Source organism: Microchirus variegatus (genome assembly GCF_963457635.1).
Source record: "Microchirus variegatus genome assembly, chromosome: 11".
In the NCBI taxonomy this organism is placed as follows: Eukaryota; Metazoa; Chordata; class Actinopteri; order Pleuronectiformes; family Soleidae; genus Microchirus; species Microchirus variegatus.
Window position 1 is genome coordinate 10,070,876 of NC_139812.1, and position 15,522 is coordinate 10,086,397.

The 15,522-nt window shown below is 40.0% G+C and overlaps 1 protein-coding gene across 1 annotated transcript in view; it reads right to left on the bottom strand.

Moving 5' to 3' along the window:
• The window catches only part of sdccag8 (SHH signaling and ciliogenesis regulator sdccag8), a gene marked incomplete at its 3' end in the record, with an annotated part of 50,006 nt that overhangs the window by 7,688 nt on the left and 26,796 nt on the right, over positions 1-15,522 (bottom strand). Inside the window, exon 16 of the mRNA XM_083898016.1 lies at positions 13,742-13,873. Within this exon, the coding sequence (XP_083754142.1) occupies positions 13,742-13,873 (132 nt within the window). The remainder of the gene's footprint in view (positions 1-13,741; positions 13,874-15,522) is intronic.

The window sequence follows — 15,522 nt, forward strand, 5'->3', positions numbered from 1 at the left end:
ACGAGCTGCTTCAGTGTCGATACAACCTGAGACCAAAGAGACGACAAGAAAAGAGCCAGGACAATGGTGGACATTCTTTATGACAGATTTCTGATTGTCCAGGGAAAAAAACTCACACTGAAAGTAATGGTTCAGATTTCTAAAGTTTGAGTTTCCGTGTGACTGTTGTAAGGAACAAGCCTGAGACTTGGATACTGCTCACGCTCACTGAAAACATGGCTACCAGCAACAATTTTAGCCACTTGACAAAAGGCACATTTAATAAATTATTGATAACTTAAATTTGACAGCATTTTCCACTGTTAGAAACTGAAGTCCATTAAAATATTCAACATTTCCATCTCCTGTGTGTCCTCACAAGCTGCTGCTGGTTTACCACTGCCTTGCTTGGTAACTTTGTGCCACTTCGGTAAAATCCAAAATAAACACAGAGTCACAAAATAACACGTTTGAACTCACAGATGGAGACAGCAGTGGATCAAATCCATGAAAAGAGAGGTTTAAAATGGACACAGACTTTGGTTTCCAGTCCAGTCCAGAAATGACAGGCTAAGATTTTATGGATTTTATCATCAGGAGGAGAATTGATCGGTTAAGCTTGCTTTCCATGTTTTCAGTGAGGGAGGAGTGTGTGAATACCAGGCTGTTGCAGGTGGTGACAGTGAAATATCAACTCTGACTTTGTGTCACTAACTGCACTTCAGAAAACCTGAATTATCACTTTAAACACTTTAAACACGTGTGGACAGTTCACAGATGCTATTATCTGCTTATCAGCCTCGAACATGAAAGCAAAAGTCCATGAATCTGTTGGATGTGACAAAGGAAAAATCAGCTTTGAAACTTCTGCACCATGTATCGACATCAAACTACAGTCAGAGTCATCGCTGGCTGTTTCAACAGGTTCAGAGGGAAGGATGTGTGGGATAAAGAGGAGGAGGACGATGAAGAAGAGAGTTGTGGCTCGGGGCAGAGGGAGACACAGAGAGGTAGCTGGGGGGCAGACAGATGCCCCTGCCCTGCTGGTCATGTTGGCAGTGTTGGAGGCTGCCTGTGTGTGACAGACGGGGGGAGGCAAACATCCCAACTCTACACAATCTGCTCTCTGCTCCCTGCTCTCTCCCCCCCCCGCCACATTGTCCTCACTCTGCCCTGCGCTGCTTCCACCTCAGGGTCTAATCCTTTTTTTTCTCCTTCCTTTCTTCCTCCACCACCATCATCATCATCAAGTGTCTCAGCATGAGTTTTCATAACCATGAGCTCCGTCCTCTCTCAGCCACAGTCGGCCTAAGCTTCTTTATCTCAGACCCAGAGGCTGAGTCCGGTCCTGAGGCTGAGGATGACGTCCCCCCCCCCTCCCTCCCTTCCTGCTTCTCCTCTGACCAAGTGGCAACTGGTAGTGACCAGTGGCAGCTCGTCAAAAGGCATCACCGCCCCGTCTGTCCCACATGAAGAAGAATTACAGACTTTGGTTGATTTGACGATAAATACTTTTTAAAACAAGAGAGTAAATATTGCACGGTTAGTCAGTAAAATGTATAATTTGCAGTTAAAATGTAGATTTGAAAGATTCTATGTGCAAAGAGGCTGGGAGGTGACACTTCCTGTCTGAATCTTTGGCTGTAGACTCTCGCTATTAAGTCGCCATTCACAGTTCACTGCTCTCAATACAAGAAATTATACTGAGATTGAAATCAAAAACAGTATCTACCGATTCCGACCATTTTGAGCTATGAAGCGGTTTATATCATTTCAAAGACATAATTCTCCAACTGTGTAACAAATATTGTTTTCCATACTAGGCTAAAAAGGATTTTGCTGATTTTTATTTACATTTTGCATAGGGACAAATTTAATAAATTGGATTTTTGGATTCTACATTACCGATACTGACCAACACTGAGGGGCGCTGACTTTCTGCACCCCAAACAAAGTTTATGTTAGAAGTCACACGAGAGACGCAAGTGCAAAAGAGTAGGAGAAGCTTTGCTGTGAGAGAAGAGGAGAGAGAAAGAGAAGAAGAGTCACAGTGAACAGAAGGAAGATCGAAAAAAAAACTCAGTTAAGTCTCTAAAAACAATGCTGTTTGAAAGGAGGGAAAAAAAACACTGCAGGGAAAACTACTGGAGGAGACATTATTTGAGTCACCAAATTAATTTGCTCATTTTTTTCCAGCTTCTTACTTATTATCTATATAGTAACATGCACACAAACATGACGACAATGATTCACCTATTCAAAAATAATACTAAAAATAGGAACAAACATGAGTATTCAACTATCAGTCAGTTACTGAGGCCATTTGTAATACAATAAAAAAGATACAAAACAAACTCTTATAACTCCAATGACCTAACATGTGAAGCATCAGTGGGGATCACGTGTGTTTGCAGAAGTGATGACATTTAACTTGAATACATCTTGTAGTTGCTCCTCTCAAGGTGAAGACGATGTAGATCTCGCAAATGTGATTAAATTTACTGGGGTCGTTGAATGCATCTCATTAACTGCTCCCATTAGCTCAACATGCTGTGATTTTAATATTTGAGCAGTAAAAACGATCAATATTTGAATAGCATTTCTGCAAGAAATCTGCTCATCCTTCATTCAAAATAATATTAGGTTCCTGGTGGATATTCAATATATTCTAACTGCTGGGTTATCATCAGCTAACCTGATACACACACAGAAAATCTACTTACTACTGCGAGTGAAGACACAAGATACAGACGGATTAAGTGCAGGAGCAAATGGTGTATGTATATCAGGTGTAATATTAAAGGTCAGAAATGGAGCCTGTTAATATTTGATGAGGAAAGTGCTAATCCTTTAACACCTAAGCCTCAAAATGTGGGCTTTTTTTGCTTTTTTTATCCATGAAAGGGCCAAAAAATGTCCTGTGAGTGAGTGCTTTTGTCCATTTATCCAGAATATCTTTCAGTATCTGGCAGTTATTTGCAATTTACTGCATGTCAAAATAGTGTATTGTTTAAAATGAAGAGAAATAAAAAGTTTTATTTAGAAAAAACACTGCAATTGTACGTGAACACCAGATTGGGCATGTTATATTATAACATGCACTGAAACATTTGTTTCAGTATTTGTCTCAATGCCCAAAAACAGGCCAAAAAATGTTAACTATGTGCAGGTGTTTTTCCAATCCTTCTCTGGTGACAAAGACACAGATTCGCCGGCTTCCTGCAGCAGCGCGAGTGAAATAATCACAATATCCACACGTTGGCTTTGACGTGCAACTTTTTCCAACAGCACAAACCGTCGCGCAATTACAGTAATGCAGAGTGCAAACGTGTCATCTGCGATTACGCTCTGTGTTAAAGGGTTAATCTGACTGATGGTGAGAAAATACCAGTGCTCATCCAATCACAACCTCCGATCTTTGCATGTGTGTGTGTGCATGTGTAGACGATGCAAACAAGATTCTCTGGAAGGAGAAAATGCAGCAGTGAGATGATAACGATGATAATGATGGGGCTTCTTTGATATTCACACTCTGGTCTGTGGTGACTGTAAATGTGACTGTGCAGACGATTTACTCACTAACTGATGCTGCGTATTAAATGACAGAGATCGACCTGCTACAGTAATGAAAACAGAATTCACTAGATCTTTTAAGTATTCATGGTCTGATCATCATAAAGATAAATGAATTCGAACCATAAAGAGAGAGAATGATTCAAAATCAAAGCAGCAAAGAGAGAGCTACTGTAATGACTGCTCTCTAGTCATTGTTGTAGTAAAGCCAGTTAACCTGGAGTCACAGTCACCAGAGACAACCAAGCTGAGTCATCAAGGTTGAGTCTGAGTGGAGTTGAAGTTGAATCTTCAGTCTAATAATACTAATAATTAAAAACAAGGACCTGATCTTGAACTTTTGACACTGAATCAATAACAAAATCCAAGTCCTGGACACGAGTACTACATCACCATCTGGAGTAAAACGAGAATACTCAATGAAAAGTTTTTGTGATGCAGCTCGACCTTTCCTCTAGTACAAACATGTGGTTCACAGTTTTTATCTCCTGAACCCTGGAGACATTCATTCATTCAACGAGTGGCATTTATCACCACATAAGCGCACATAAGTACACAAATAAAATGTAAATTAAATAATGGCACGTGCCTTCATGAAATGCTATTTAAATCTGTGTTCAACTTTTCACTTCCAGAAACTGAAGCATGATGCAGTCAAACATCACATGTAAGTTTTTGTTTCTTCTAGGTTGAGAGTAAAACAGGTAGAAAGGGAGGTCAGCAGGTTCTCAGGTACAGCAGCAGCAGCAGCAGCGTGACACAGTGAACTCAGCAGGTCAGTCAGTCAGTGAGGTCATTGTTTGAGAGGTTTAAAGCAGCTGGAGGTTGTTAAGCTGCAAGTTTATGTAATGCAGAAACTAAAGCTTTGACCCTGACGAACCCCGACTCTCTCACATCCCATCTTGCTTACCCCACTACAGTGGTGTGTGTGTGTGTGTGTGTGTGTGTGTGTGTGTGTGTGTGTGTGTGTGTGTGTGTGTGTGTGAGAGAGAGAGATTACAGTAGCACTCCTCAGTGCAGCCAAGGCAAAAAAAAAAAATCCAATAACTGGCCTCCATCAAGTAGTGCATTCATTAATTAGGGTTTAATATGGCTTAATGCTCAGGCACTGCCCCACACACACACACGCACCTCAGTCCACAGCATGGTACTAGTGAGGAGAGGAAGGAAGTCTGGATAGACTGATGGACAGACTGATAGAGAGACAGATAAGTGCATGTAGGTGAGGAGGAAGTACAGTTGACAGAAAACAAGGGTTGACAGTTTGTGGTGTTGGTGCAGAAACAAAGAGGCTGAAGTCTCCACTTCCAGTTGTCACCTCCTCCACCCCCCACTGACCCAGTGAAAGGACACCACCTACTGGATCCCAGTGTTAACTGACACACACACACACTTACACATTTTCTCAATTATGCATTAAAAAAACTACCTGAAACTGAGAGAGTCCTGTGTTTTCCTTCTCCAGCAGACATAATAAACACGAGTTTTGCTGGGAGGCAGTTTGCAGTAATTTCCCCTGACAGCCCGATAATCAAACTCTGCTTCACAGTCTGCACCTCCAACCGCAGCTCTCTCCATTGACTGCTGCTACTGAGGAGATTAATTACAAGGCACACACATCGACACGGCTACCTCTCTGCGGTGTACATCAGTCGTAGCCCAAAGCTAGTGTCTCTAAACTGTTGCCAGTGTATATGTGTCTTCTGTGTTTGCATATTTATTTACAGGTGGAAGTGTTTCTCCTAAAGGGAGCGTGCTAACGGCACATTAGGAGAACATAGAAAGAGGAGGATCAGCTCTGTCATCCAAAGCCCCATATGAACATGTTTTTTTGAACCAATCCAGATGAAAAGTTGACTAAATTAGCCAGTGTGCACTGCTGAGTGTGTTCCTTTTTAATCTGTTAATGACCATAAAAGCTACAACTTTCGATGACTATCATGTCCCCGTCAGTTCCTGTTCCTGTTTACAGGTAAACACATTGTCATTGTTTTTAGATAGACAATGACTGGTTAGCAAGGTAAAGGAAAACCTACTATTGTCTAAAAATGAACCAAAAAAACTGGGGAATGACTGAGTTCCTTTGTGACGTAAGGTGAGTTGGTATTTTTAAGTGATACCTGCTTACCGGTGTTCAAAAGAACACAATCACAACAACGCTTTAAATATAAACATTATAATAATATGTTTAAAAGTTGTCTATCTCAGCTTTAATTATTAGTATAAAACCTCTTGAAATATCTAATTTCCTGTACATTCACTCTTTTTTTTCCCAAGAGAAAGGAACCTGACGCTCATGAGTTAGACTGACATTTCTTAAATGATACATCAAACTATTTGAACACTTGAAGATTTTAAGACTTGCCACAGAATGCAGCTTCACCAACGACTTATTTGACAAAATTGCTCCTTATGAAAATAGTAAATTCATTCTGAAAAGGGTTCCTGACGAACGTAATGACAATTTTGTCAGACAATCGAAAAACCACTGATCGACCGGTCGCACAGAAGACTGTGGCCCTTTGTGTTGCCCTGTCATAAACAGGAACAAATTATGAATTCAATAATTATAAATAAATTAATTAAATTAGTCCTTTAACAGTCTTGGAGGGGAAATCCCTTCTCTGCATTTAACCCATCCTCTACTTCCTAGAATTAGAAGCAGCAGGCAGACACTGAGCAGCGCCTGGGGATAAACGGGGGTTGGATGCCTTGCTCAGGGTTAGCCCTTTTTTGACCTGGCGGGGACTCGAACCAGCAACCCTCTGGTTCCACTTGGCCATGGGCTACCCAAAAAAACTTTTGAACAGAGACATGAACATTTAATATGTCAAATAAAACTCTGACTTAAAGATAATGGACAAAATCTTCACTGCAAACACAAACAGTGGACTAAGTGAATTGTGTACATGACTGTGTGTGTGTGTGTGTGTGTGTGTAGTGTACACGGGGCCTAGGGTGTGTAGAATCCAGGCAGACGGCCTTGGCTTGCCTGGTTACAACAACACTGCCAGGGGCATGAAGGCTACAGCTGCCACACTCACACTCACACTCTCACACACACACAAAACCATATTTCGCCCAATCCAAGGCCCAACCCAGCGCTGTAGCTAAATCTTGGCTAGAACACAGCTACACTCAAGAATGTGTGTGTGTGTGTGTGTGTGTGTGTGTGAGTGAGTGAGTGTGTGTGCCTGAAGGCCATACCCCCTCTTCCTCTCTCTACCAACCTGTCATGCCAGTTGTTGCTCTTGCTAACATGCACATTTGGCATCGGAACACGATTGGTGACACTGTGTGTCGTGATCGGGATGAGAGCGACACATGTTCCCTAACCCTTGTTTGGTTTTCTTTTTCGTTTCGTTGTTTCATCCATCTTCCGTTTCGCCGTTAACTGTCGTGTCCACAGACTGGACTGTGTGATCACTTCCAGAAATCAAACTGTTTTTATGTGGGGAAAGCAAAACAAATAAATAATAATAAGCCACAGCTTGAGAAAACTTGTGGTTTTTAACTCAGTGAGCAGCTCACAGTTAAACAGTTTTCTGATTTGCTGCTGTTTTGGGCTTTAGTTTAAATTTAAGAGAGTGAATACTGTGTTTGCTTCCACAACTTTTAATACTTGATCTTTCACTTCTTGGCATTTTCCTTCACTATGATGATAATATTAACATTTTTTGTTTGTAATTATCTTTGAGTTTTGGTGTTGAGTTGTTTTATTGTTAAGCACTTTTTTATATCCATAATTAGAAGCTGATTTATGTCAGTGAAGATGTCTATAATGACTAAAGGACTATACCAATGTGTTTTTTTAATAATTGACTGATTTGTACTGGTGTAAATTAAATTAAAATGGTTACAAAACATACTGGATAAATTCGAAGGATCTTTATCACTCATATACATTCTTTTCACACCAGCATCATGGAAATAAAGTGCAAATTAAAAAAAACCTTTCAAACATATGTTCCGCTGACCTTTAAATGTGTAAATGATAACTTTAACAAGATGGCTAATTAATGGATTTCTCAAATTAGCTCAACAGCTGCACGTTGTTTCCCTACAAACAGAGGTCGTGATCTGAAATCTTTAAAAAAAAAAAAAGAAATAAACTCACTTTACATTTGGTGATTTCTTTGATGTAGATTTGTTTTTGACACCTTTGGGTTTTTTTTGCTAACAGGTTATTTTCATCCAGAAGTTTCACAACATATTTGTACATCTTTTCCTCCGTCTAGATGAGATAAAAATGAATGACTAAAAAGGTGACAAATTAGAATTGCTCCCAAGAAAAAACCCAAAGACTAGAAAACTAAAAAAAAAAAAGTTAACCAACCCTGGGTTTCTTAATTCTGCAGAGACCAACATTGATTCATGCTTTTTCTTTTTTTTTGTTCTATTAAAGCAGAATTGGAAAGTGTTTAGTAAGGATAAATATAAATATCTCCTTACCCTGACTTTAAAAAACAAAGCCGTAAACGGCTCTGAACGAGCGCTGCTGCAGGCTGTTATATCATCTATTCAATGTCAAAAGTGTTTGGTGCTGCGAGGAGCGCGACTTTATTTATTTTTTTAATTTATGAGTCTGCTGATTGAGTGTTTGCTTTCCTGGCATCAAAGTGTTTCAGCTGTTATTACTTTTGCTTTTTTCTTCCTAAAGAAAGTGCAGGTGTGTGTGTGCGCGACTTTTCTCGTTGTAGTTTTATTGAGTAGTGTTAGCGAGTGTCACTGACTGGGGCTCGAGATGTGATGCTTTGCACAGTTAACGCTCCAGCTTGCAAGCCTCTGGCAACAGCCTGACATCTGAGCTGCAAATCTGTGCGTCTCTCTCTCTCTGTGCATCTGTGTGTGTGTGTGTGTGTGATAGAGCTGTAAAGCCACCGTTTGACAATGCTCTTTCAGCAGGCCGCCCTGCATTCGCTCCCGGCTGCTGAAGCCAGCTGGGTAATGCAGCGACAGAGACGATTAGAAGAGTAGGACAGGAAGATAAAGGAGGAGCGAGGACGACTGATCAGCGCCACCCGGAGGTAAGAACGATCGGAATGATGAGAATCATGTATGAACTGTGATTCAAAACCACTTCACTAATTCTTACACTGTACATGCATTAGATAATAAATATGAATGGTCACATTTCCCCATAGTATCTGTCTTGTCAGAAAGATCAAAAAATGTTCAGATTTTTCATTCAGGAGCAGCTTAGAATGAAAAAAAGATCTCTTCAACTTATCAAAAATGTATGATATTTTTTACTGCCATTTTACTGCAACAACTTCAAGGAAAAACCACATAATAAAGTCAATGGGCTGTCTGGTGAAAAATGTAAACGCTGGATTTTTTTAAATGACTAAAAAGAGTGAATAAGTAGAAAATAGTAGTAAAATGTGAATGATAAAGAGGTGGCAGCAGTGATTTTATTAATAATCTGTGGGACGTGAATGTGGAACGCAGCAAGGTTAAGTGTATATAAGCTGCAGCTCACTCACACTGGGCTTTCTTCATCATTGTCCTTGTGCCTGCTTTTGCCACATCTTGCTTCTTTTTTTTTTTTTTTTTTAAATCATCTCTCCGAGATCACGCACACAGCAACACATTACACGCACAAATACCAACATTCCTGCACGCACACACACACACACACACAAAGGCTGTCCTTTTTCCTCTTCCCTGCCAACTTAATTTGCAAATGAAAAGTTTTGCAAGAAGCGCCCTTTTACTTCTGGGGCATGGCAGTACACTGAGTGTTTAAGAGTGGGGGGTAAGGGGAAAGAAGAGGGTTCAACAGAGGGTGTGTGTGTGCGTGTGTGCATGTGTGGCAGGAGCCCAGATGAAGCAGCCCTCGCCCAGGGCTTGCTGTTCGCCTGCGGTAGCGGCAAGCCTGTTTCCATCTTCCCCAGCCCGCCGTGACCATTTGTTCCATTAACCAATCTCCTGGAGCCTGGTGCAAAATCGCACACACATCTACACCATCGCACACACATCCACAGACATACATACTTCAACAACTGCTTGCACAGCTCAAGCTACACATGGCCCTCTATCCCTCCTCTATCCTTCACTCCCTCCTCTGCACTTCCTCAGATGCAATCACCATCTTTCTCCATGGAAGCCATATGGCCCAGTGAAGCCTGTGGATCTACAGGCACATCTGCGTATATGTTGCTGCTCGCCTTAAAGGGTGCACAGTGAGCTGTGGGCTCATATAAACCCTCACACTTACGTATCATACACACACACACACACACACACACACACACACACACACTGCTGTCACATACAGTATAAGCAAGCGTTGGTGTTATGTTGGTTTGTCGTACATGTGTGTGTCTGTGTGTGAGGGAGACTGTGTATATGACCTAAGTGTGTACATGAGTAGTGATAATTGGTGAAACAGCCTGCGAACAGATGCAGGGTGAGGAAAGGTTGTGTGGTGTTTGGTACAAAACGCTGAGGAGAGGAGAGGAAAAGAGGAAAGGGTCGCAGAGAGAGAAGAAAGGGGACGAAGAGGGTGAGAGGGCAGAGGCAGTTAGATTTAAAAACTGGATGTTAATCAGGAACATTTATATATCCTCAATATCCTCAAAAATCTCTCTATTTTTATGTAATCCAGTCAAAGTAAATATTCTCCTCTTTTAATAATCTAATTGCAACCATGAACTGTGAACTAATCTAAATTACACATTTAAGCAATTGTTGACACTAACAAAACAAACCATTATAATCTTCATTAGATTTTCAAATATCTTTTGATAGAATGTGTCTTTACAGACATGGTCTCACCACAATCTTCTCCTCTTAAATAATCAACCTTTACAATCCCATTTACTATTGAACTTGTCAAATTATACACATCCATTCACTGAATGGCCTTTGCCTTTAAGAATGTGTACTTGATTTGATTTGCCTCTATATACAACTGAGAAATCAATTAAAACGACAACAGGTTACCCGATTTATTCTTCTGTTTCCTAAAAGCACCAGAAAATTGCTGAACCAAAATGAAATGTCAGCAATGAAACAAGGATTCTCACAAAAAATATTTGTCAATGCTTAAGTAAAACATTTTGCAGCTACACGTGTAGCTGCAGATAAAAAAGATACAACAACCTTCAAACGATCATTTTCAATGAGCAGCTTTGCATCTCTCCTGATTTGCTGCTTTCTCTTTTCACCCTCCACCCTCCGTTCTGTCCCTTCACTTCCAGGAGAGAGAAAAAAAAACAACACACAACAGAAATAGTGAAATAAATAATTAAATGGTGCAGCAAAAAACATTGTGTGCTAAAACCCCTGTGTAGTTTGGCAATCAGCTTGCCCATGTAAAAATAAATCAAGCTGATTTTCCAAATGTTTTGTGCGTGGTGCGCTGTTGCCGCTCTTCGCAGCACAGATTGCAGGCCGATGGAGAGGCTGTGGGGAGGGGCGGGGCGCTGGATATTAAACCCACTTGCACCAGCTTGTTAACACATACACCTTAACCCCCGAGCGGCACGGCAGGGCGCCCAGCGAGCGCTCGGGCCCTGCAGGGACCAACTAACATATAACCAACGTATAGATAGTCACAGAGGATTACACGACACATGCACTCTCTATTCAGTATGAGAACAGTGCCATATGTAGAGCAGAGAGAGTCACACACATGCTTATACGAGAACGTAAACAACACATGCACATAAACACGACTGCAAATGCACACAAAACACTCACAGTACAGATTTACAAAGTTCTAACAGACAACAATGTTTAGTCCAAGTTAGAAGTAGACAGATTAATCAGTCAGGTTGATTAATCAGTGCCATATTCACTTTTTTTTTTTTTTTTTTTTTTTTAAATAAACTGCATCAGTCCATTATTGTTTAATTTAAAAACTTCAAATATTTTTTGGGGAAATTCTTATCAATTAGCTTATAGATACATCATTTTAATGTAAAATATAAAGGTGCATTACAGTGCAGACACAAAATGCAGATTGTAGAGACTATTTTGTTTATTTAAAGGGCCGTTTCACCCAGTTTTTTCTACTCGGTCAAGTGAAGAATTAACATAAAATCATTATGATGCTGCTGCATTTGTTTAATGCACGTTCTAATACAGAGGGTTTTTTTTTTTTTGTTTTTTTTTTAAACTTATTTTATTTTTCAGATTTTTACTCATAAAACTTGTAATAATTGACAGAAACACAGTGAAGAGCAGTGTCAGGCTTTTTATTTTCTTTGAAGGAAGTGACTTAGAAGTCAAATTTTTGTCAATTTTATTTATTTATTTAAATTCCAACTTCTTCTGTTGTTGTTGTGGGAATGAGACATGTATCTCAGATCTACTGTCTGGTGATAGAATAACACATTTATCTCTGTAAATTGGTTTAACAAAAAAAAAAAGATATATTTTATAGGTAAAGTGGCCTTTTAAGTCAAGGAAGTTTGTGTATTATGTGTTGTTCCTAAAACATTTCTACCGTCTAATAAAATACGTCAAACATATCGACCAAAACAAATCAGCATCAAATGCCGACCATCAACTGTCCTGATTTCTAAAGATCAGCATAAACATCGACCATAGAAAAAACATATCAGTCCATCCCTATCTGCTATGATAAATACTGTGGATATCTTTGTTTGAATTAAAGTTATTGATATGACAGATCATCAAACATTAATTGCAGAGTTTGGCACCCGAGTAGGATCACATACAGATAAACTTAAGTACCAGCTGCAACGTGGATCATCATAAATGTGAGTCATACCTCTGCTGTCTCCCTCTCTCCCGTCCCTCATTCACAATAAGTAAACTAGAAATGTCAAACTCAAGAAATACGTATACTGACGAAAACTCACTTGATGGATTCACAAACATTCACAATTTGTGACCGGGGGAAAAAATATATATCTCTGAATATCAAATATAAATTGTGGTCAAGTGGTTTAATCATCACTCCAACAGTGACCTCATGTACAACTGAACTCAAGAGATTTTTAAATATCAGGGGGATTCATCAACCAACTAAGTGTCAAAGCAGAAAATAAAACTCACTAAATGCCAAGAGTGATTATTGTGGTTCAGATGGGAGAAGAGAGCAGTTTAGGTGCCAACTTCCCAGCCAATCCACTTTTGGCAGCCAGATTCCTACTCTGCTAAACCTCCAGAGAACACGCAATTGCTACACACAGACACGTACAGACACACACACAAAATACCAATATAGCATATGTGCAGATACATACAGAATATTCAAACTTCACACTCCTTGACAACTTCGATAATTTCTTCTTTTTATGAACTTCACGAAAAGTTGCAGCGAGGAGACAGCGGTGACTCTGGAAACTTTTGGCTGCGTCCGCCTGTCGACAGGTTAAGACCAGTGGGTGGTCAAGAATATGTGGTGTCAAGAGTGGGGGGGGGGGGAACGTGTGTGTTTTTACGGGTAAAGCGAAGTTGGGAAGGTAGAGACCTTGCAGAGTGGGTCTACAACACCCACACCCCCTTTCCTGCATTGACAGAGCCAGGCTGTGTGCCAGGCACCCCATGGAGCCATACACCAACTGGGCTCGACACTCAGGGATGAAGAAACCCCCGCATCAAGCTCACACACTTCACACATGTATGAATGCGATAGCAGAAGCGAAAGATGAAGTTTTATCCCCAGTTATTATAAGTCAATATTTCTGTTAGCGCTCTCTGTCCGTTACATAGAACATTATATATCACTTTAAGTTTAGCTATTTAAATGCTAACAAACCATTCACAATGTATCATGAATTAGCTCCTTGTTAACCTAATAATTCATTTGAACCATGGAGAAGAAAGAAAAGAGGCATCACAGCCATCCGATGACATATGAGCATTATCGTCAATTTACTATCTATAATTCAGGTGCATTAAATGAAATATAAGTGATTCTTAAAGATGTAAGTTGCTGCTACACAGACAGCAGGAGGTTGAGTGAAAAAATAAAACCCACAAAAGCCACTAAAAATACCATTTAATTTAATAATAAAAAAAGTTTTGCTCCAGATATTGATTAATAGATGAAAATAGTTTTCATTCAATTAAACACGGGAGGGAAAATAGCAAACGTAACCATAAATGAAACACCCACACACAAACAACCCAAAACATGATAGAGAATGGATTTTTCACTGTGGTGTATGAAGAATGTCAGTATGTGCGTGCACTGTGGGTTTTTGCTCACCTGTCCTTCATGCTCTGATGCATGCGGCCGTGTTGGACACACTGTTCCTCCATGGTGGAGCAGCGAGCTCGAAGACTTTTGACTGTCTTCTCTAGGTGTTGCTTCTCCATGGCCAACTGTTCCAGTTCGCTCCTGCACACACACGCGCACACAATTAAAATAATGTCTGCGCTGTAGTAACTCTGTCCAACATGTTACAAATATTTGGTAAAATTAAAAAAAAATTACATAAAATAGACATTTACATATAGGACACAAAACTAAAGATAAGCACAAAGTTCTATGGAGTAACACAAATGGTATACAGTGCTTTTCACTATACACCACAGTCAACTCAATCACACATTTAAACATCTTACTGTTATTTCACACAGGGCAATGTATGGTTCAATGTCTTGCCCCGGCCAGAGATCAAACAACCTACCTACTGATTAGTGCAGTGTTACTCAATCCTGGTCCTCAGGGCCCAATGTCCTGCATGTTTTGAAAGTTTCCCTGCTCCAACACAACTGATTATCAGGCTTCTGCAGAGCTTGCTGATGATCTGACCATGAATCAGGTGTGTTAGAGCAGGGAAACATCTAAAACTTGCAGGGCAGTGTGTCCCGAGGACTAGGATGGAGAAACATTGAATTAGTGGATGGCCCACGCTTTATCCTGAGCTACAGGATGTTTAATTTTTTTTGTAATATGTGTTACATATTACAAATGTAATTGATTAATACCTACAGGAAGTCATTGAAGTGATTATTAATCGATTACTAAATTAATTGTCAACTATTTTGATAATCGATGAATCGGTTTGAAGCTTTTTTCATTATTAAAACACGATTTCTGATTGTTTTCGCTTCTTAAATGTGAATATTTACTTTGTGTCTTTGCTGCACATAACAAAAAAATCATTAAAACTCAATAATTTTGGTTTGTGGACAAAACAAGACATTCGAGAACATCGTAATTTCCAGGTTTGACAAACACTGATCAATGTTTTCAACATTTTCTGACATTTATGATTAATCGATTAATCAAGAATATAACAGATTACGAAAATAATCGTGAGTTGAAGCTCTAGTCCAAGGTCTGATGAAGTTGCATAGAGCTGAGCACTACTTGTGCCGAGTAAGAAACTATAGTCCTGCTGTAAATCACTTGAATTTTCAAATTACATAGACCAACTTCTTTCTGATGATTTTTTTTAATTCAGTTTCACCATAACTTTATTAATGACGCTAACCCTGAAGCTAGGAAGTATGTTGTTGGCTGAATGCTACAGTTATGTACTAAGCATCTTAACCACTTCTCTACTGGAAGCCTTGAACCCCAATTTTCTGCTTCGCACTCTAAAACCCAAGAAATCAGTAGGAGCAGAGCTCATGCTGCACATCAGTGAGTTTGACTCCTGGAACAATGTTGTCAAGAGTTTTCTTATTCATTTTTGCTGCAACTGTCTCAGTGCATCTTCGCCATCCAGCAGGACTTTAACCGCTACACTAAGCTTACACTCCAGGAGCTCAAAGAGCCCGAGGCGCTAGACACACCGACAGCACACTGCTGCTAAACTACATTTACATACATACACCACTGCTGAGTGTCAGCATTATGTGCTGTCATACAAAGAGACTTTCAAGGTGGAAGTTAGAGTGACATATATAGTCTGGCTGTGTGTTGCTACTGATGTCAATGCATTAGAAAATAGTGTGCACATGTCCTGTAGCTGCTGAGTCCAGTGTGGTCTGTCAGGGCCAGATTGGGGGCTGTCATGTGACTAATGTGCAGCACAG